We start from the raw sequence: 22,411 nt of genomic DNA on the forward strand, positions 1-22,411 counted from the left end.
TTTATTTGCAGGAGTCTTCTGTGAAGTATAAATCCCTGCAAGAAGCACAGCGATGATTTTCTCGTCTAATTCGCACAAATAGATGTATCTGCATTTTATTCCATAGCTTTCCCCCCGCAACACCAACCAAACGCCCATCCCGTTGGCGCTGCAATCACGGCATTTCAGATGCTGCCACCGCCCGGGATCTCGGCCCCTGCCCACCCTGCCCTCGCTGTTCGCACCGGCAGAGCTAAACCGTCCCACTGCAACGCTGCAGCCCGAGAGCTCGCTGCCTCAGCTCGGCCGGGCCGCGGGGCCTCAGACCCGCGGGGGCACAGGTGAAGGCCGCTCACTACCCCGCGGCTCCCTTTGCAGGTGCGTCCCACGGGATCTGCACCCGAAGCTGCGGCTGCCGCCGCACACACGCCGCTGGGTGCCTCTGCTTTTCCCGATACTTCATACTGACACGGCTGCACCCCCTAGGATGTTTGTTAGCACTTGTACGTGTTTTTCTTAGCTTTTAATTTGTTCACTGTATCCTGCCTTCAGGGCATTCCTTTACATTTACAACAGAGGCAATCTGGTTTTAGAAATAGTACTCTAATAGGACAGCTACCTAAAAATTCAGCTTTCTTGCTTTCAGGGTCACAAGTGCTATTTTATTCAGAACCAATTTTAGCATGTTTTATGGCATCAGAGATGACTTTGCAACAATATAAATGAACTCCCATTTTAATGTGTCGAGAAGATGGTCATATGTCACAGTCGAAAGAAAGACTAATGACAATTTCTTGTCCCTCACTTTTTCCGGAAGGTGCTTTGTGTCTCAAAGCATAGGAAGCCCTGCTAGGGCAAAAAGAAACACTTCGATACTAGGCATTCTTCCAACATACTTCCAAGCATCTCATGAGGGATTCTGTAAAGTGGAGACAGATTAGCTGACTGACAAGACTGATACAATAAATACTTATTTATATTATTTCCCCCAAAATTCAAAATTCTTCTCAGTTCCACTGCCACCGCTCTTGCAATGCCTGTTCTACACCCGTCTCCTGTATTCTGCTATCAGCCTTTCCATGGGTATGTACGCATCAACCGATACGTATGCCAGCTCCCTGACAGTGAATAGTAGTGTCTGTAAATTCGCCACAGAAGTTTAAAATTATAGGATTTTTCACATTATAATTGGCATTCAGCACCCTAAGATTAATAAAAACCCTATGAATTTGATGCTTTACTAAAACTTCCAGCAGTTTCTCCTGACTTCCACCCCTCATATCTTAAAGCAAAGTAATTTTTTTTACAAATTATGTAGTAAACAAAATTATTCTTATAACACAAAGATAATTCTTCACTTAAAATGTTAAAATATCATTGAAATTATGCACACTGGTTTGCAGCCTTGATAGCTACTTTCTTTAACATGTGTTTTTCTAGTTGTCTATGAATACCTGACATGAAAAAGGGGGTTAGGCATTATGTACACATAAACATTATCCTACTAAAGAATATCTTTAAATAGGATTAATAATGTGAAGATTGTTCATTGAAATCATGTTAAAGATCTTTCTGAAAGCATATGGCTTCAAATTTTTACTTTTTGCAGATTATTATTATGAGTTAATCGCTACTCCTTATTTCTAAGATTCACTTTATAGATTCATATCTTATTTTCATAGCACCTCTTGACAGCTAATAGTTTTTAGTAATGAAAACAAAGACAGAACAAATAAATACAATAAAAAATGAAGTCTTTATTCTTTTGGCTCAACTGTAATGTGGTTTACTGTTCTTTATGGTAATAGCATTTTCCTGCATGCAGTTCACCGACACACAAGTCAATATTTTTGTAAAAGGAGGAGTCAACATCAAATTTTTGCTTGTGTAAGAAACACAAAATGTCCTGATGTGATCAATTATACAAGTTTGCTATTTAATTCCTGTGGAAAAGAAAACAACATTGTGGATCCCATATTATATTTAGAACAGTTCTAGTGCAGCATGAATCGACAAGAATAAGAATAGTCTATGTAAACAAACACTGGTAAAGATTTCATGAATAAAAGACTACCTTGAAACTTCTGATGCAGGCAGTGCTAGAATTTTAAACAAATCTTCCCCACCACATTTCAATTACAAGTTATATCTATTTGGAAGCAAGTGCATTTTGGAATCAGTTTGAAACTTATTTCACATTAAAATGTGTGCAAAAATACAGTACTAATAAAAAAGCAGAAACCTAAAGCTACCCCATTCTTTCCTTTGTTTCTTAGTTAGTGAAGTTCTTGAATTAAAAAGTGCTATGGATAGAAAGTAACAAAAGTGACAGTGACATCAACCTGAAGATAATTCTCATTTCTTATTTTATGTACAAAACGCTGAAAAATAAAATAAAATGGTATTTTTTACAATATTTATATTTTCTTAGAAAATTCTATCCATGTATTTTTCAACAGATTAAGCAGTTTGCAACATATCCTGTACAGTCTGACTATACACCGTACAGTAGTCACTTAAAATTTTAGAATGCAAAGCAAGAAGCTTTTAATTAGCTGCAAACTATTGCTTGATGTCATGAAAGAATGATGACCGATTGAACAATTTGTTTCACTTAACCACTGAGATATGGCTTCCCATATTAGACTTTTAACAGTGGAAGGAGTAAAATTACAGCAGCAAAGGCAAGATAAACATGCATCAGTGATAGCTTCCAAACTATCTATAATGGTACAGAATACTTCATATTAGCTGTTGAAAGCTTGCAAACTACACTTATTGTGGTACATATTTGATGCAATAAATATTGTGCACAGGTCATTATTTGTTTGCTCAAACATGCACCACGGGATAAAATAACTATTTACATAGACGGTACTTTTTTAATCAACACATACAATGTCAACCTTGCTGAGAGCAGAAGATGGCTAAACAATACTGCAGGGTGAAGCAGAACAACTTCATAATCCTTAGGTTTTGCGGGTTTTTGGTAAATTCAATTTCCCAAGTTCAGGTAAGCTGTTTTCTACGGAGTACTTAAAAACGGGCTCTTATGACCCTTAGTAAATTTTTTTACGCAGAGTTCGTTCAACTACAGTTAAATGACTTATGAAAAAATAAAACATCTGTTCTATTATTAGCCTCTATGGGACTTTACAGGCACATTAAGATTTGTCTGGATGGGATACTAGATGGATACTGTTAGTAAGCACCTCAAAATATAGAGCCACCCTGAAACATGGAAGTAGTCAGACTCTGCTGCTTTGTGCGACGTCATGTTTTTCCATGCATGAACTACAAGTGCAGCATGCCTTCATGCAAATCACTTCTGTCTGTACATTATAGAGAATCCGAGAGTAGAACACCTGGTTCTCGTACCCCCTTCCCCAACATAAAACCCATTTACAAAAATAGTCACATATAATAGTAAACAACCTGTGAATTAAAAAATGATAAGTTCACCAACACTGATTTTTGTAAAAATATGGCAAATGTGGCTGTTGAAATGCAAACAGTGGACACAATTTTTGTACTGTGTGTTTCATGTTCAACACAGAGATTCATAGGTTTGCACCTTTCTTTTGTAACTGGTCCCTACAGTCTGATTGGCCATTTTATCTTCTCTTCAGCAGTGTCAGCTGGTAATAAAAACAACAACCTCCTGTCAAGATGTTACCCTGTTTTACAGAGCTGCAATTTGATGACGAGGGGTCACTGTCTTGTTATAGGCACTGACCTTTTATATATATATATATATATATATAATTATATATATATTTATATTATGTAAAAACTGTCAGTTTGGCATGTACCTCCTACAGGAGTCCTGTTGACACAAATACATACTTTCTCAGGCTGTAAACAGTTTATCACAAATAGAATTCTGTGTTACTTTTTACTTTCCCTGCTGTCTTTACCTTTATCTTCTTTTTCTGATTTGTCTTTTTCATATTTATCTTTGTCTGGCTTTGTTACACTGTCATAGGATGGTGGGGAGGTTGTGGATGGGGTCATATCTGTTTTTTCTGGAGTGGAGTTCTCATTTAGTTTATCCATAATCATATCTTCTTTCATGGGCAGATCGTCCTCATCTTTACCTTTATCCTGATTAAAGATACATGAAACTTTTTTGACTTTTTGCCTTAAAAGATGACGTCTGAAAGCACGCTGAATAATGACAGCAGATACCTCCTCCTGTTTTCGTTTTAATGTGGTTGTAATTGGTTCATAGGAGACTTTAGAAGGATTGGCCGCCATAAACCGATCTTCCATCTGTATTCTGAGGGCATCCATCTCCCCACTTTCCCCCAAAACACGCTTTGTGAAAGCAAACAAGATGTCAAGGCAGTGAATTCTGTCACCGCTTACCATGGGCAGATCCATTGCAATAAGCTGGACTTTGTTTGGTTTTGCTATAAGAAGAGGAGGATCTAACGAAGCTGCAAAATCTGATAGTTTACTGAACTCTATGAATTGTGTTGCATCGGGATCAAACTTCTCCCAGACTTCATAGAACATCTCAAAGTCATCCTCACTCAAGGGTTCAGCGCTTTCTTCAGTAGCAACGCTGAAGTTCTCCAAAATCACAGCAATGTACATGTTCACCACTACCAGGAACGATATGATAATGTAGCTGACAAAGAAGAAAATCCCAACGGAAGGGTTGCCGCAGTCGCCTTTAACGGAGCTCCCTGGGTGGTCTTTATGGGGGTCACAGTCTGGCTCCCCACTGTTAAGAATTGGGGCTAGCAAACCATCCCAGCCAGCAGACGTGGTAATTTGAAAGAGGCAGATCATGCTGTTGCCAAACGTTTCAAAGTTGAACATGTCATCAATCCCAACTTCCCTCTTGACATAGGCAAAGTTGGACATGCCAAATATCGCATAGATAAACATGACCAGGAAGAGCAGCAGGCCAATGTTGAACAAAGCAGGAAGCGACATCATCAAAGCAAAAAGCAGAGTGCGGATTCCCTTAGCGCCTTTAATGAGGCGCAGGATTCGACCGATTCTGGCAAGTCGGATGACTCTGAATAGTGTGGGGGACACAAAATACTTCTCAATCATCTCAGCTAAGAACATACCTGTTGAAAACCAGATGAAATTAATAAAGAATATTATTAAATTTCAAAAACACTGCTAAAGATTTATCCTACAAACATTGTAGAACTTTAAAAAGAATAGAATATTTGAACAGATTTTAGGAATTAGCCATTCAGCTCTTTTTACAAGGCCTTTACAGTTTGGTATGCTTTGGAAACCCATAAATACCAATAGAAATTCTGATGTAATTTACAGCATAATGAAAAACTGCATCAATGACATTTCTAAGTATTAACTGTATGACTACATAAATGTGCAGATAGATGCAGAAACATATAAAATTTAGGACAAACTGATAACTAGTGTATGTAGACTAGCAAATGCTGAGACCAGAAGAACAGCTTTCTGTTTAACTGTAAGAAATATAATCTCAGTTAATCTAAGGAAAGATCATATTTACAGTAGTATTAAAATGCTGTGTAATCAAGTTATGGTATTCAAAGAAAATATGTAAGTTTGAAGAGAACTGCAACTTCTTAATCACACATGAAATAATGGACCACAAGTTTAGTATTAATGAAAAATCCAAACAAAAATGGCAAAACAAATTTGTATATAAGGAGCTCTGAGAAGTTAAAATGACAGAATTTTTACTCAAGTTCTTTTAGGCTCTGTGCTATAGATAAAGCAAAGATTGGTGGAGCCATGTATTTATTACCACTTCTGCTTCAGCTCTGCTTCTCCAGTTGCTCACTCTAGCTCACGCCTAAAACCTCTCAGAATCAAACAAAACTGAAGCAATCTAAGGGTTTACCCTGCTGTCTGGGGTGCTTGCATGCGAGCCTAACAGTCCCGCACAGATTTTGCTCTTGGATTTTGGATTGATGGACTCTTTTCCTGCACTTGCCACCATCAGTTTATATCAAAATTGACTTTCATGTGTGAGTTTGTTTCTATGCTGAGGAATTTCTACAGAACTCAGAACAAAGATCTAATTTCAGGTCCTAGAGAAATGAAAACCTATTGCTAAAAAGTTTCTTACTATACTGATCCATTATTTTATGGATAATATGAAATCAGAAGAAAGAAAAATTATGGTCAGACTTCCTAGTGACAATGTCAAACCAAAACAGAAATAGACTTTACATGCCAAAAATGTTTCAATTTTCACAGATTTAGTGATTTCATAAAAATGAATTTCTCTTACCTACTATAGAGAGAATCACAACCACAAAATCAAAAATATTCCAGCCTATAGTGAAGTAGTAATGGCGAAGTGAAATTAATTTCAGGACACATTCTCCAGTGAAAAGTACAATAAATACCAGGTTAATCCAATATAAAATGTTTTCCATGTCTTCACTCTGATCATCTGTTTCTACCATCATTGTGACCATGTTAAGGCAGATAAGTATCATGATACTGATATCAAATGCTTGTTTTGTTACAAAATCAAAGACCATGCCTTGGAATTTGTTCTGGGGGGGAGAAAAAATAAGATCCATTACGATATGCATTGGGTAAAATTTCTTTTTCAAAATCACTACAAATTATTTATATCTAATATGAAAGGGATTTCATGTCTTCCATGAATTCCTCCATTTGCATGAATTTTCCAGTTTGTATATGCATTTATATTTAATTTCTGTTTACAGCTACTGTGTTTATAAGCATCAAAAGATGGTTTCAAAATATGCACGCTACTTTTTTTTAAAGTTGCAAGGAGATTTTGCCACCCTGAACCAGTTAATTGTAACCTCTTGTGACACAGATTATTAACTGATGCCTAGCTTGGCAAAATTTGGATATAAGTAAGTAACGGGGTGATGTAAGCAGGCTGGGAATTAATAGCGCTTCATTTGATAGAAAACTTCACACTCTTCATGTCACCAAAATAACTTTTAGAACAATATCTTCCATTGTTCAGCTATAGAAAAATTTACTGATGGCTGGACTGGCCACTTAGCAGGTTACACAGTCCAAAGCAGAACTGCAGAGCTGGAATCGCTCTCTGCCCCAGCCAGACTCTGCTCTGCAGTGCTAGGGTAGCCCTGCTCCAGACCACAAGCATTATATGGGTTGTGCAACAGGAATGTGAGGGGCAAAAGGACTGTTTTTCAAACAATGATAAGGTACCTTGCCCCCATACAGCAGTTTCAGAGTCTTCCTCAATGACTGAAAAAGCCTGTGCCCTAAGACTTTCATGTGTTTTGACAAATGCACTGCCAGATTTTATTGTTCTAGTCAAACCAGCATTTTGAAAAAATGCCACATAAAATGTCATTGCCACCAACAGAGAGAAAGGGGGGGGTGGAGCAAAAAAGGCAAAGAGTCCTCCAAATTCAGACTAGAAAAGAGAAAAAATAGGATTTCAGATGAGAAAGGCTTTTCTGATGTCACTTGGGTTTTTAGCTTACAACTTAATTCAGGCTGAGGCATAACTGAAACAAACCTGTTTTTAAAGAAATGTAAAAATAACATAAAATATTTTTATTCTTACTGCTGGTCGAGGTATAGGTTTTTGTGGTTTCTTTGAACCCAGTTTTTTCATTGCATTGTAGTATTTCTTCTGTTCTTCTGTCATAAAAATGTCTTGACCTCCAAAGTAAACCAAAGAGACAAAAACTGGTGACAACCACATATCTCTACCGATTACTTATAAATAAAGATACTGAACAGTAATAATCACTAGTGTTCGCATTCTCATCTGTGAGAAAAGTTAGGACAGACATAAAAAGACCCTTTTATTGTGATTATTAGCACTTTGTTAACAGAAGAATTGCTTTACATATTCCACTCTTAATGACTGGGAAGTTTTTTGAGAGGCCCTTGAATGTGCATTGTTTGTGGTAGACCTCTGCTCTTCTTTGGGGAGAGGGCTCGTACAGAGGAAGGAGAGGTGCTTTATCTTTCTTCTACTAAATTCCATCAGTTATTACAGAGGCACAAACTAATAAAATATTCCAATCCCCTTCTCTTTTTTTTTTTTTTTCCTCTAGTCTAGATTTTGGCCAAATACCAAAGGAGAATTAGAAGGTATCCAGATGCTGATATTTCAGAACCTCTTCTTTCCCTTTTTATGAGTCTATTACAGACTTCAGCCCCAAATCCACATCTTTACAAAGATTACTATTTCATTAACCATGGACAGACATATGTTGTCACTTGTCCATCAAACCCTCATCAAGCAAAATCATATGCTTTAATAATGTAAACTATTTAATATGCAGAACACATAGTAATTTATCATAAAGTAGAAAAATAATATTTTAGAAATAAAGTTATTTTCTGTCAACCAAAAATAAGCATTTTTTTTTAGCTTTCTTTCCAGAATAATCATGAAGTACTTATCTTCTTTTTCTGCTGGTTGAAATTGTCTATGATGACACCAATGAAAAGGTTCAAAGTAAAGAATGATCCAAAGATGATAAAGATGACAAAGTAAAGATACATGTACAGGTTATCTTCATACTTAGGCTGATCCAAAACCTGCAAAAAAGGCATAGAAACTAAGCCTTAGTTTAACTGTGAGCAGAGAATCAAAAATCTGCTGGATAGAATTTAGGGCTCTGTCACTCTGATCTTTGCTTCTTATGGTCAAGTTCCCACATATCCATTCCACTGATCTTCAGTCTATGAAGTTACATTCTTGACAGAGAGCTTTGCTATCAAACCTCATATTACATTTAAGAAAATGTAACTGGCCTACATGAGCGTAGAATAAATACTGAAGACACAACTGGTTTAAACTAGTATAGTATCATCTGTCTGTGTCTACAGACAACCAGAAACACCAGTGTGTGAAGCTGCAAAATTTTCTGTGTATCTCATGAGAGGCCTCTGATGTGGGCTTGTGGAGCTTTCACTACTATAGGCACTTAGGAAACTGTGCTGGATTATGGAAGAGAAGCATCCAAGCTGTCTTTAGAGTAAGCACATGTGCTATACTACAACAGGCCTCCCGCTGTGAGTGTAGCTTACCAAAAAAAGCTGGAGTCCTACCAGTACAGTTTATTCAGTCATCTACTTAGAACTAGAGGACAAGTTGCACCAAGGGAGCAAGGGGAAGGCAAAATGGTAAGAAAAGGCACAGGCCGACTTAAGAATAGGAACTGTTCCCTGAAGAAAGGAGTCAGGCAACTTGGACAGCACAGTGGAAGTCTCAACTTTAAAACAAGATCAGTATTACAAAAAATATCTGTAATCTGTGTATTGGTGCCTCTTTCTAAATGCAAATAATGCCTCAGCGCACATAATGAGAGGAGGAAAAGGCATTTCATGGAAATAGTGGAATCTGCTGTGGAACAGAGGAATTTTGGTCCAGCTGCACCATACAGAACATGGAATCCTTTAGGACTGCTCCTCTGCTTTCTTTGTCTCGTATTTTTCCTATGGTTTCCATTTTCTTTAACTACAAACCCATAATAACTCCTTGTTCTCTCACTGTTACTGTTATTCCTGAAAGATGTTAAAAAATTACATTGTTAAATCTTGGAGCTCTTACAGTCAAAACAAATGGAGTCAAGGGGCTATACTTACATTACGAGAATCCACAGCCGCATACATGATATCCATCCATCCTTTAAATGTAGCCTATAAAGAGAACACTGGTGTTTACCTCATGCTTTTTCTGGAAAACAGCTTGTCAGAAACATGTTTAAGAGCTGAAGACCAAGTGTCCTTAGTGCTTATCATAAACACCACCACAGAGAAATGTTAATACGTAACTCTTGCCTTCTATTCTATGTTTTATTCATATATGAGAGTTGCAAGCAAATTCCAATATCTGACTATAGAGGACACAACATCTATTAAGAACTTTTATCCATTATGAGTTATATCCGATACAAAAGTTATTTTCTGTGTATGAGCAAAGTAGATGTACTTGATACAGATTCAATGCAGCTAGGGTGAATTAGGTTTGAATTATGTATTTTTTCTCATAGTCAGCATAGCCTATATGCTTCATATTATTTCTGTAGAGCCATGGATTTATCCCACATTTTGTAATTCCAAACCAAGAAGAAACAAAATTTCTAAATGAAAAATTACTTTTTACTGTAACAATTGATATACAGAAAGATAAACAGAAATTAAGGAGTGGTGACTTACCACTTGAAGCAGAGAAAGATAACCAAGGCCTACATTGTCAAAGTTAACCTTCACATTCTTCCATCGGGCAGTTTCGTTGTTTTTTATGAGCTCCTCACATTGACTATAGTTGTTGATTTGGCTGATATCAAATCTCTCATCAGTTGTAGTGTTAACACAGTAGTAAAATTTTCCAGCAAATAGATTTACTCCCATGATACTGAAGATCAGCCAGAATATAAGGCAAACAAGAAGCACGTTCATAATGGATGGAATCGCTCCTAACAGGGCATTCACAACCACCTAGTATATAGATGAAACCAAAGAGAAAGAGTGTAAGAACACAGGCACCAGTATGTTACAAATATTTCATCAGCCTTTCTTAAACACTCTATTTTAACTCTAATATCAGTGTTACTTTTTTTTAATTGTTGAGAGTAAGAAGTGAGAAAAGCAGTATAGAGGAAAGATAAAACATCAACATATTTAGGAGGAAAAACATACAAACAGTAGCTTTAAAGAATGGGAAAAAGAAGAACAAACAGGTAACGAGCTAAAAAAAAGCCAAACAGAAAAAAAATCTGTATTTGTTAATTAATTCTTTTTTGAATATTTACTTAATGTATGTCTGCCAAATTATCTTCATAATATTTCTAATGACTGATTGCATCAAACACAATAAATCTTTTTTTATTACATGCTTGCTAGATAAAGATTCAAAATCAATGTTGCTGAGCAAATCTTTAATTGAAAGTAATTTTAAGAGTTCTTTTAAATAAAAGAAAACTCAGGGATGTACGCATATTCATTCGGATGGTTCTACATAAAATCAGAAAAAGACATGTTCAAACCAGGAAGCCAGCTGAGTGTCTGAGCACAGAAAAGCTGGTAGCATTCAGACAAGTGGCAGATAAGACTTGAAAAAAGAAGAGACTTGATTTAATTCCCAAATTATTTTTTGGGAAAATCAGGTTTCAGGAAAGAAAACTATGAAAATGAGTTTATGTATGATGACAAGCAATGATTAAAAACATGCCAGAATAAAAATAAAATGGTGAAGAAAAATTAGGGAGAAAGTAGGTCCATTATGAATGAGAATTATTTCTTTAATGATAGAATTGATGAACTCCTAAACTAGTTAACTCCTATTTTAAATGTGTTTGTAAGTAAGTCTAAAATAGAGAACTTAATAACTATGGATCACCACTGCCAGTTTTGCCAAAACAACCAAATCAGGTCCTTATACCCTAATGAAGATTTTGTTTTAAAAATGCAGGACATTAGGTATTACATAGAAGAGATTATTTATAATTCATTTACTTTATATGATGTAGGTGCTACAGCAGATCCTCTAGCACACTATGCTATTTGTTTCTACTTGAAATACAAATATGTAGATTAAGCCTGAAAAATATTTTGGCATTACACTTACATCTACAATTAATATGTTCCATAAATCAATTACTTGTAAAATTAGTCATCTAGGTAGGTCACCTGTCATTCGATGCCATTTTACAGAATAGAAAATAAGCCCTTTCAATGTTAGAGTAGGTGATGAACCACCACCATGTATAGCATATAGTAGACTTAGGCTGATGTAAAGGAGAAATACTTGCAACTTGCAGGGCTCCATTCCTGCCAAAACAATACCTCTTTTGGATGATACATACTTTGGAAAATATTCGAGATCCTATAGGACTTCAATGAAATTGTCATTATGTTAAATTTAGGAGCTGGACCAACTTAGGTTCCTTTCAATGTAAATTACTCTATGACTTTATAAAAGCACAGAATGGTGGATGAAGTCCAAAGCTTCCATGTTTGTTTGGTTTTTTGCCACGTGTTTTAAATCACATGTTGTAATACATGTTTATTTCTAATGGGGAAATTGAAAAAAAAGAGAGCAAATTAGTTTCTTACTCATACTAAAAATCTCCTTAGCAATACCTACTAAAAATCAATAAGCAAAAGTAATACAGCATTTTATGACTCAACAGCTGGGCACAGAGGATTCCCAGACTACCGGATAAATCCCTTGTGACTATTTCAACAGTGCTGACTTATGTTGACAGACGTGTACTCTCAGCTTTCTCTACGACATGACTGTGAAACATGATGAGGAGTAGTTTGACATAAACAAACAAATAGTTTAATAATAATGCTGAATTAGTTTAAATTGGAAATCCATGAACCCACTGATTTTAGTGGGAAGTTTGACTGGAATAATAAATTGTGACATCATTTTTTTCCAGTTTGGGAATATTTTCCAAATATATGTGCTGTTATTTTTACATTATTTTTATTTAAAGTTATCTCAATTCTTCTACTTAAAAATATAAGCAGATTTCTTAAACATAATAATATAATCCATCAGGAATAATTATTGAGATATAAAAGGACAGTTAATGAAGTGAAAATATTTGTCCTCGAGCTTTCAGTCTCATTACACCCGAGAACTGTGTTCCTCTTTCTGCTACAGCTGCAGGTCCAGTCATGTTCTTCTTTCTGTAATTGCTGGATTTCTACAGCTGACCTACTTTCTCTGTTTTTAATCTGATTCCTGAAGCTATAGCAGAACCAGCTTGTAATATGAACCAATTGAAGACACTCAAAATGTACTGTTGAGCATTACTGAAAACACTGATCCAGACACCTCCTAGCCTCCATTGGTAGCAGGAGTGTGAGAAAACAGGCCAAGGCCTGAGAGAAGTTAAAGCAGGGAAAGCGTTAGAAAGACATTAAAAGTGTTCTTTACTGGTTAAAATAAAGGTAGTATGTGCCTAGCACCATACAGCAGTGAGTGACATTGCTTGGGACAGAGCATAGACAGATTAATTATACTCCCACAGGCTACTGCCATGAAATCCCAAGTGCAAATTAAAATGTATTTCTCCTAGCAATACTAGTGGTGGGAAGATGCAGGGGAAACACCATGTTTTCCATAGGGGCAATGTTTTCTATTAATTATTAGTTCGGGCAGGTGCAAGCCCTGATCCTAGAGAACAGTATGGTGGATTAAAATTTTTAGATGTGTAGAATGGAATTTCTTGCTTGTATGTAGGAAATATAATGCTCACTAGAAGCAATTTTAAGTGCTTATGCAAATATGTGCACCATACTATATTGTCATATTTTCAGTCCACAGATGTGAAACACCAATGATATTACTATGTTATGAACAGACATCTTCAATTTCCATGTATCAGACCTTAAAATCTTCTCATATTAATTTCTTCACCAGCTTGAGCTACTCTACCTTTAAAGACATTAAGCCTGAAATTATTTACTTTAAATAAGGCAAAATTCATTATATCCATAGGAAAATGTCAATGGTTGATTGCCTAATAAAAACATAGGTTGCATTTCTAGTCTGAACTTAACTGACTTCATCCACTATTTTTTATTTTAACTTTTTTTTTGATTGTAACTTTTGCTAAAGTCATAAATCTCCTCCTTATCTGTGTATTTTTACTGTATTTTACAGTTAGCAGATCAGTATAAAATTAATAGGTAGTTTATACCAACAGGAAAGTTACGGGATTGACAATTTCCCATTAACATTCTTGACAAAGTGATTGTTTCTTCCTTGCCACATTAAGCAACTGTGCATATAAAAAGTGACATATTTTGTCTTTGGCTCATTTTCCCTCATCATTCTCATAGAAAAACAACAGCTAATGTGGTTTTTTAGTGAGATATTACTGATGTTTTAGATAGGCCTTATATCGAATATAAACATCCCAAATTTTAAAATTTGCTTCAGCAAAGTTCCAGAAACCTGCTGGAGGCAAGGAAGTGGTATTTTCTATTTGAATTTATAACCTTTCATCAAATCCTGTTTCCTTTCTAGTTGAAGTCTTTTACTTGCCACACACAGAGCATCCCATTTTCTTCAGAAGCTCACCAATTTGTAGATGACTTATAAATTTGCTAAGCAGCTTATAACCTGTGGTGCTAAAGATCAGTGACTGCACAGGGAGCTCCCACAAGGACCCCTTTTAGTTAGCAATAGGGTTTCAGCTCAGGTGCACCTGCTGATCAGATCTGTGGCAATATGTCCAAGGCAGACAGATAGACTCTGAAGGTGTAAATCAGACATCTCCTTGTGGCTGGAGCTAGAAATATCTACTATCTCTAGTTGTTAACTACTCCCCCTAAGAGACCCTTCTAGAGCTTTCATGTCATAGCAGAACACATAAGGTCTTTGTCCATTCAGTGCACTAAAGAAGTGATCTAAACTAATCAATTTCACATTGCACTGGAATAGACATGAGAGTGCCCAGCTGGGCGGCTGAGGGTCTCAGCTGCAGTAACTGGTATGGCGATACCAGTTGGGGATAACAGCTGGAGACAGTAATTCTTCAAATATACCCAACTCTGTCAGCAAAAGTCTTCTGATATGTTTTCAGGATGCTCAGTGCTCTCTAGATTAAAATCAACATTTTAAAATCAACATGGAAAGCAGCAAGCAACCAATTTAGGCCAGAAATCATAAAACCAGCTCCATCTTTGGTATACTAGAAAAGTTGTCTTAAATAGAATGCAATAGCTCTAATCTGAAAGAAAGAAGGTATTTTAACACTGCCAATTTACTTATTGACATAGGAATTCATCACAAAACTTTTAAATTGTAACAGAAATTCCCAATCAATATTTACAGAACAGTAAGTTAAAATATATTGATAGACTACACGTGGTATTCTATACTAGTGTGCAATACTTATGTGCATACATATGTGTGTACATGTGCACACACTATTGTGAAGAAGTATTGTTTTTTCAAAACTTTTCTGACTACAGCAGCATTTTTTTATATGGGATAAATCCAGTTTTGTAGTAACATTGTATAGATCCATGCAGCTGATAAATCCTTCGGCCCTCCAGGAAAATATGAAATAGGGTGAAAGGCCAAGGAGCCTAAATAAGTGTAACAATGTGTGCGATAACACATGAATTCATATAAGCAGATGAAGACTTTTGCTTATATGTTAGTGACAAATGTAAAATATATAGGATGATAGTGTAGCATTTCTGCATGGATTTGCCGTTGATTATTCTGCATGCATTTTTTCTGTGTATGCATGCATTATTTCCGATTCTTTCATTTTGTCTTACCCTCATCCCTTCAAATCGCGACAAGGCTCTTAGAGGTCTCAAAGCTCTTAGTGTCCTAAGGGATTTAATCGCACCAAGTTCTGAGTAGCCCAAGGCATTAGCTGTTAAGCTAACCAAAGAGACCTACACAAAAACAGAAAGGCAATATTGCTCATTCATCTTGTATATCCTTTCAATACAAATGGTGGGAATGATGTGCCCTGAACTTCTCAAGCAGATTCAAGGCTGGACCTCTTTCTCCAGGAAACCCTCTATAATGCAGAAAGATCTTTCAAGTCAGACAAAGTAGAATAGGAGTATATTCTAGGTACCTGTTGGTGAAATCATGTTGGTAGAATGGTATAAAAATGCCTTTTAAATTCACATAAACTGGTCAACATTTGGTGGTATTTAAAGAAAAATGAAGTCACACGCAAAAAGAAAAATCCCAAAAGTTGGGTGAATTGGAATGATCAGTTTAGGTTAGGACTTCCCATGATATCTTCAGAACCTGATGGGAATGTAAAAGCTCTCAAAAAACACAGCCAGACCTGGCCTTCAGTCAAATGTAACTTTCTAGTCTCCAGAAAATCTTATTCAACAGCCACAGCTACCAGTGGTGTTCAGATTTAACCAGACTAATCAACACTGATATCCAACTGTTTGTTAGACAATGGTAGAAGCTTCACTGTTAGGCATAACCACACTTCATTCATTCCCTGTGACTCCTTCAACCACTTCATCAATTCTGGCTTGCATAACGCTGGTCTGGTCTGCAGGCAGATGAGTAAATAAACTAGAATAGCTGTAAAATAAATAATACAATTATCCTTCATCAATAATCCTTAGAAATATATTTATAGTAAACCATTGGGAAGGAGTGGCTCTAGTAAAGAAAAAAAACATCCAACAATCTTCTGTTTCTTTCCATTTAATGACCTTCCCTTACATCATTCCTGTTCTCTTTTAATTCTTTCATTTCCAAATTAATCTTTTTTCTTTGTTCCATCCTCTGATTAAAGACTAAAAAACATGCTTCAGAGATTAATTTTTTCCATGAAAAAAAATGCACCAGCGTTAGGTTGCCATGAAAAACTAATGAAGTTATTTATAAAGTTCACAAAAGTAACTAAACACAGACTATCAAATAAGAATTACATATTTGTTCATAAATACTATAAACATATAATGACAGTGTAAAGTATTGTTCACGGTGTCTCTGTAAAGCTCTGGTTATATGCATAGTAATTGACACATCTGATGATTGAGCCAAATATTTTACATTGGTACAGACTCAATCACAGGATACTAAGTGTGCATAGAGTCGTGTTTTATCATAGGGTTTGCAATGCTGGTATGGATGTAAAAGTTATAATGTTTTCCAAGCTCTGTGCAGTAAAAACTTCATGGTCTATCATATCATAGTTTTAAGGAGATACAGTGTGATTTCTATAGAATTCTGCTGCTTTTCGGAATGAACAAACAAGTGATTCAAAACAGATTCTTACCTGGCATTCCATGGGAATTACATAGGTGCATTTGAGAGACAGCCTATTAGCACAGACAGATGCAGTAAGGCTATTGGGGATGGAAGGGAAATGAACATCTCCTATATGGTTAAAGATCTGCAGACTTCCATTTATGCTACCAGTACTGTGCATACATTGGTGAGCATGTATACTTGAAATTACAATGCACTTCTCATTAGGTCTCCTTCAGGCATAGTGTATCTCCTCCTTGGTGGTGCAGCCTTTTGAAAACCATTTGAGAACCCATTCTAAGGGAGCTCATCTACAGTTCTCCAAGTGTCTCTCTAAGATCGCCCACGTGATGCAGTGAAAAGTGCAAGAGTACAATGGAATTGAGAGTTCCTACCAGTATTTTCCTTCCGTACTACATAGAGTAAGTGACAGGACACTTACAGTATTTGATCAGAATGTTAGAAACCTTTAAAGAAATTGCTCTGAAATAATTAAGCTCCATATACAGCAAAAACTGAAGAGGATGAACAGCATCCTTTCCACGCCGTGAAAAAAAAAAAAAAGTGAAAAGCATCATGTCAATAAAGCATTACAACTTGACCAAACTAGAGAACATCAACAAACCTTCTCTGGAGTGATAAGTATATCTAAATATTTTTTTCTTTTCTGAACAGAATTGTAAACTGTACCACAGCAACAGTTTTAAAATAAAGTTTCCATTGAATAGAACAGAAAGCTTACCCTGAAAACAATATTCTGATTTTTAGAGCTTGTTGTACAGGACATGAAAAAGAATACATACATCAACAATCAGGAAGTCCAGCCAGCACCACGCATTAGTGAAATAGGTTTGAAAGCCATAAGCCACCCATTTTAAAAGCATTTCCAGAATGAAGATATAAGTAAAAACTTTGTCAGCGTATTCCAGCATGGTCTTGATAGTTTTACGTTGTTCTATGTATATATCTTCAAATGCCTGTGAAAAAGATTTTTGAAGGTATCATTAAATGTTGTCACAGTTTGCAGTGTGGTATATAGTAGCCAAGAAAGATTTTGAATAACAAAGATTAATAACTCCTTTTCAAAAGAAAATGTCTACACTGACAGTGAATCACTCTGCGTTGACTCAAGTGTAGCAAGTACGCTGTATTTTGCTCCTGCTATGAGGAACTAATTACCTCGGTACTTAGCGCACCTGATTTAACATCAGTCTGGTAAAATACCTGAGGGAATCACATTGGCACCTTACATCTCAGTTTCACAATTCAAGCTGCTGTTGATAAGTTCCTAGCTCAACTGTGGTTTATTTTAAATGCGTATAAGGCAAAAAAAAGCTATTATCATCAGTATGAAACCATGTGAATACCAGTCTGATATAACCAATTTCTTATTTCCATTAACACTACATTTTGAACTTGCCAAACAATTTGTTGCATAGCCTGTGAGCACTCTTAGGTATCCTACAATACATGCTCAATGCTTGTTGATATATATATGTTGATATTAGAACATTTATGAATTGAATATCAAGTTCTGATGTTTTATGTGCAGCTTTATAATTAACTGTAATTCTAATTGCCTGCTGCTTAAAATAGATACAATAGTTCCACACTGAATTTACCAGAGCACCACTGCTGAGAAGAATCATGAAGACAATGAAGGTCTCAAACCAGTTGTGTTCAACAATCTTGTAGCAGGTTTTCCGCAGATTCCACCAGATTTTCCCTTTCCCATCTTCTACACTGACTTGACAGCACTTGAATCTCCGCACGCAGCCTAAATGCAATAATAGATTTTGAGATGTTAGTATAAGGTAAATATTTATTAGGAATCACAATGAGTGGAAGTAATCTGGCTTATTTCAGTGCTACTGCAATAGATTCTTGTAAATAAGCATCTCCTGTTAAAGGATTTTTGTTTCAATATTTAAAGTTAAAGCTTTGTAATTCTTACAATACCTTCCAAGGACAGAGAGAGCACAAGAACAGTACATCTATGGTAGTACCTTTGAAGGAGTTACTAATACAAACAATACAAACAGAAAATACAACTATAGTCACAAAGCTGCTTCTTAATTTTGAATAAAAATAGAATCCAGTCCAAATCGACAGAGTGAGGTCTAATCACTTCACATATATTTTACTTCACCTACCTTCTGTAAAACAAGCCTCTGGCTCTAGAACTTCTTCGGGTTCTGCTTCTGGCTGTTCCCCTTCTGCAGGTAGTCCGATATCAACAGTGCTGCCTTCTGATGAACTGGATGCATTTAATTTCTGTGAATGAAACCCCACATAATTATTTTTTTCAGTTTTATTTATTTTGAATAGTTCACGTTTGAAATGCATACCAAAATATTCTGCATGTATTCCGTGCTCTGATATTAAACTAATTTCTTATCTACAATCTATAATGCCAAATTGCTCTACTACAGGTGAGGTCACAAGATTAGAAACTACATCATGTGCGTTTTTCCTATTGAAAATATTTTGGTATTTTCATACAAGGAATTGAAGAAATTATTAGACTAATATTCTGAGCCAGACATAAGAATTCTGAAATGAAATTTCAGTAAGAGGCATGGGAGCCTTCCACACTTCGTATTGTTTAGTTATTCCAATCATGTGGCTGCATTTTGGATTACACTTCAGATAGCATGTGTTAATACAAATAATTTTCCAACGTCATGACCAAACCAACAGCAAGCTACACAGATGTATTTTCATGTCTCAAGTAAAAGTTATTCTATCAAATCTGTAAAATCTAAAAAGTTTTAATATAAACTTTTCATTATAATTGACATGAAAACACATGTTTTTAATTGTATAGGATAGTTTAATCCTCTTTACTTCCAAATGAGCAGCACATTACTTTAAGAGCAGTAGCTGATATTTTGCATTCTCACTTGCCAATGCATTTTCTGAATTTATTGTGCGTTTTGAAACTACTTATTACTTTGGTACAGTACACATACATGTCCAATCACTATAAAAGCCCCCAAAGATCTTTATTTTTTTAAGACTAAAGTGAAAAGAAATGCTTTTAAAACAATACTGTCATAAAACAATACTGCAAATAATCCAAATCTTCAAAGTGATTCTTTCACACCATTGCATTATGCTGGCAACAGACAAATATGAGTACTATAATAAGTAAAAGTAGTTTGATCATGGCATTCTATGACTCTTCTAATGTTATCACTATGTGGAGTATAACATCAGTAAAATGGCTGCATTGATAAGTAGCTAATTTTATAAAGGGAATGATGTAAGCAGATTATAGAATACAGTCTATAGGGTATTAATATTAGACAGAGAGATGGTCCGTGGTAACATTAAAGCTATATCTTTGCTGAAATTTAAAACTTAAGTTAGAGGCATTATTCCTTTAAAACATGTTTGACAAGATCCAAATTCTATACTTTTTTTGTAAAGGAAATTAAACATTATTAGTATGTGAATACAGAAAGTACCATAAGACTTCAATGGAATTTTACATTGCAGACAATATTAAGTATGTTCTTCAAACAAAAAAAGATTGATTCCTTTATCCTCCACTCTAATTTTATCAAATCACACTGACAGTATATTGTGTTGTGATTTTTAACTTTGATTTTTGTGTACCATGGTACACCATAGCCCACATTTTAGAGGAAGACCAAACAAATGGAAACATGTATTGTGGGATGTTATTATGCACATACTTTCAGTGATATCTGTGCACCCATTTCCTTTATGTTTCTTTCAAAATCCCATCTTATGTATTCATGTCTCATGTTTGTGCATGAGATTTAGAATCTACGAGGTTAGGTCCAATATACAAAGACATGGATGCACACTTTTCTGCAGATTATTATTTCAAATTTCCCACTGCAAAGTATTCAGATTATAGATAATGCATGGCAGTTTGGTCATTGTGGAATACTGCCTCTAAAAGGGAGAAACTAGAAAGTATGGGATGAATACTGTAGTCCTCAAGTAAGGACCACAGCATTTAAACATTAGTGGAAGTCAATCATCAGTTTAAGGAAAGGCCAGAAATACCATAAACGCAAGGTACATTCCAAAGAAATTTGTATGTAGTGTTAAAAATTAATGTTTATCAATAATACACAGTAAAGAATTTTTAAACTGAGAAGTGACTATCTGTTTGATTATGTAGCATTTTCTTAAAATGTTGCTTGCATCATTCCGATCTGGACAGCATTTCTAGCAGAATGCTGTAGTAGTAGCAGAGCAAACAAAAACTATGAACAGGTTAAAACATAAATTTAAAAGACCTACTGTCCATTCTTTTACAAGGAAATGAAGAGTTCAGTAACACAGATATTACGCAGTTAATGTAATCAGCATATTAACTTTAAGAAGGGCTAAAGAATTCCTATTACTGAAATTGTGTAAGACTAACAGTTAACTCAAGATGAAAGATTAGAGATATCCACTATAAGGAGAGACCAAAAAATCAGGTAGAAAAAGTAGAAAGTGATCAGTAGAACAGTCAATTATCAGGAACATCAGAAAGCCATCTTTATTTATGTGGGGCAGTATGTATGGCGAGTTGTATTGTACAAGTCTCTTCTCACTGAAAATCTGGTATGCTTCTTTTAAAGAGCTGTAATAATAATCACAGGAGTTAAGCTAAACAGAAAAATCCTAAATTTAATCAACAGCAGTTGATACTTGAAACACAACAATTAAATGCCTTATCCCACTGATAAGTTACTCTTCTGTTGTTGGTGTAACAGAGTATTTCCTTAGCATGCTGTTCTATTATACCTGAATTTGGCCCCAATCCGATCAGTATATGAAGAAGCATATTAGAAAAATTATTCAATAAATGCAATCTCTAATAATTCAGTATCATTTGGGGAAGAAAAAAATCAGAATTTTTCAACAGAAATAATTACTCTTTTTTTGTTTTTCTTTGTTATTGTTAACAATGTATTTATTGTATGGCACACTATATAATATTCATAAAATTTAGTATGCATTACAAACAGCTAGGAAGGTTTTACAATACAACATCTCAAGATTTTACCAAATCAATTAAGTTCAGTATGCTAGGAAAACTTTTCACAGTGACAATCGCCTATTTCCACAGCGAACTTCTGTTCTATTATAAAGCAACTGACCCAGGGATGTTGTACTGATTTCTACGTATTCAACACGACATCACCTGGGAATGGACCATGTTATTGCTGATTATGTTTTGTCCATATGCTTTAATACATAGGAAGACTTTTTCTGCCACTTACTGTGACTTGCCAGTGTTCACATATGAAATCCAGCTGGATAGCTAGACTGCCCCCCTAACTGCAGACCCTGGTATGTTAGATATGTAGTGTATGTCCCAGTTCTTTATCTTAACATATCTCAGTTACCGTTGTACCTGATAAATTCTACTCTGTTCACCAGCATTACTGGATTTAGGCAACACTATATACTTAACATGTATAGAGCTTTTTTAAAAAATGAACATGTGGAAACAAGATAATCATCAAACCCAAACGTTATCTTTGATATAACACTAAGTCCTTTGCAAGCCTCTTTTATACCATGGTTCTAGGTTTTAAAAGTATTCAGTCACCCATATTGTAAGAGATTTATCAGGGTCAAGTATTAGACACTCTTCAAGAGTTATGACGCTAGATTTTTTCTGAATAGTATGCTAAGGAAATTATTCTTAAGAGAAATCTACTTTTCAAAACCCTCAGAATCTACATACTC

General features: G+C 35.5%; 1 protein-coding gene across 1 annotated transcript in view; it reads right to left on the reverse strand.

Annotated features, from left to right (window-relative positions):
• Positions 1–1,716: 1,716 nt before the first annotated feature.
• The window catches only part of SCN2A (sodium voltage-gated channel alpha subunit 2), an 80,877-nt gene continuing 60,182 nt past the window's right edge, over positions 1,717–22,411 (reverse strand). Inside the window, exons 18-27 of the mRNA XM_055811624.1 lie at positions 18,841–18,961; positions 18,310–18,464; positions 17,491–17,664; positions 15,229–15,351; positions 10,135–10,416; positions 9,562–9,615; positions 8,374–8,511; positions 7,523–7,627; positions 6,230–6,500; positions 1,717–5,063 (exon numbers count right to left, since the gene is read on the reverse strand). Of these exons, the coding sequence (XP_055667599.1) occupies positions 3,868–5,063; positions 6,230–6,500; positions 7,523–7,627; positions 8,374–8,511; positions 9,562–9,615; positions 10,135–10,416; positions 15,229–15,351; positions 17,491–17,664; positions 18,310–18,464; positions 18,841–18,961 (2,619 nt within the window). The 3' untranslated portion in view covers positions 1,717–3,867. The remainder of the gene's footprint in view (positions 5,064–6,229; positions 6,501–7,522; positions 7,628–8,373; positions 8,512–9,561; positions 9,616–10,134; positions 10,417–15,228; positions 15,352–17,490; positions 17,665–18,309; positions 18,465–18,840; positions 18,962–22,411) is intronic.

This window comes from Falco peregrinus, chromosome 8, assembly GCF_023634155.1.
Source record: "Falco peregrinus isolate bFalPer1 chromosome 8, bFalPer1.pri, whole genome shotgun sequence".
Lineage (NCBI taxonomy): Eukaryota > Metazoa > Chordata > Aves > Falconiformes > Falconidae > Falco > Falco peregrinus.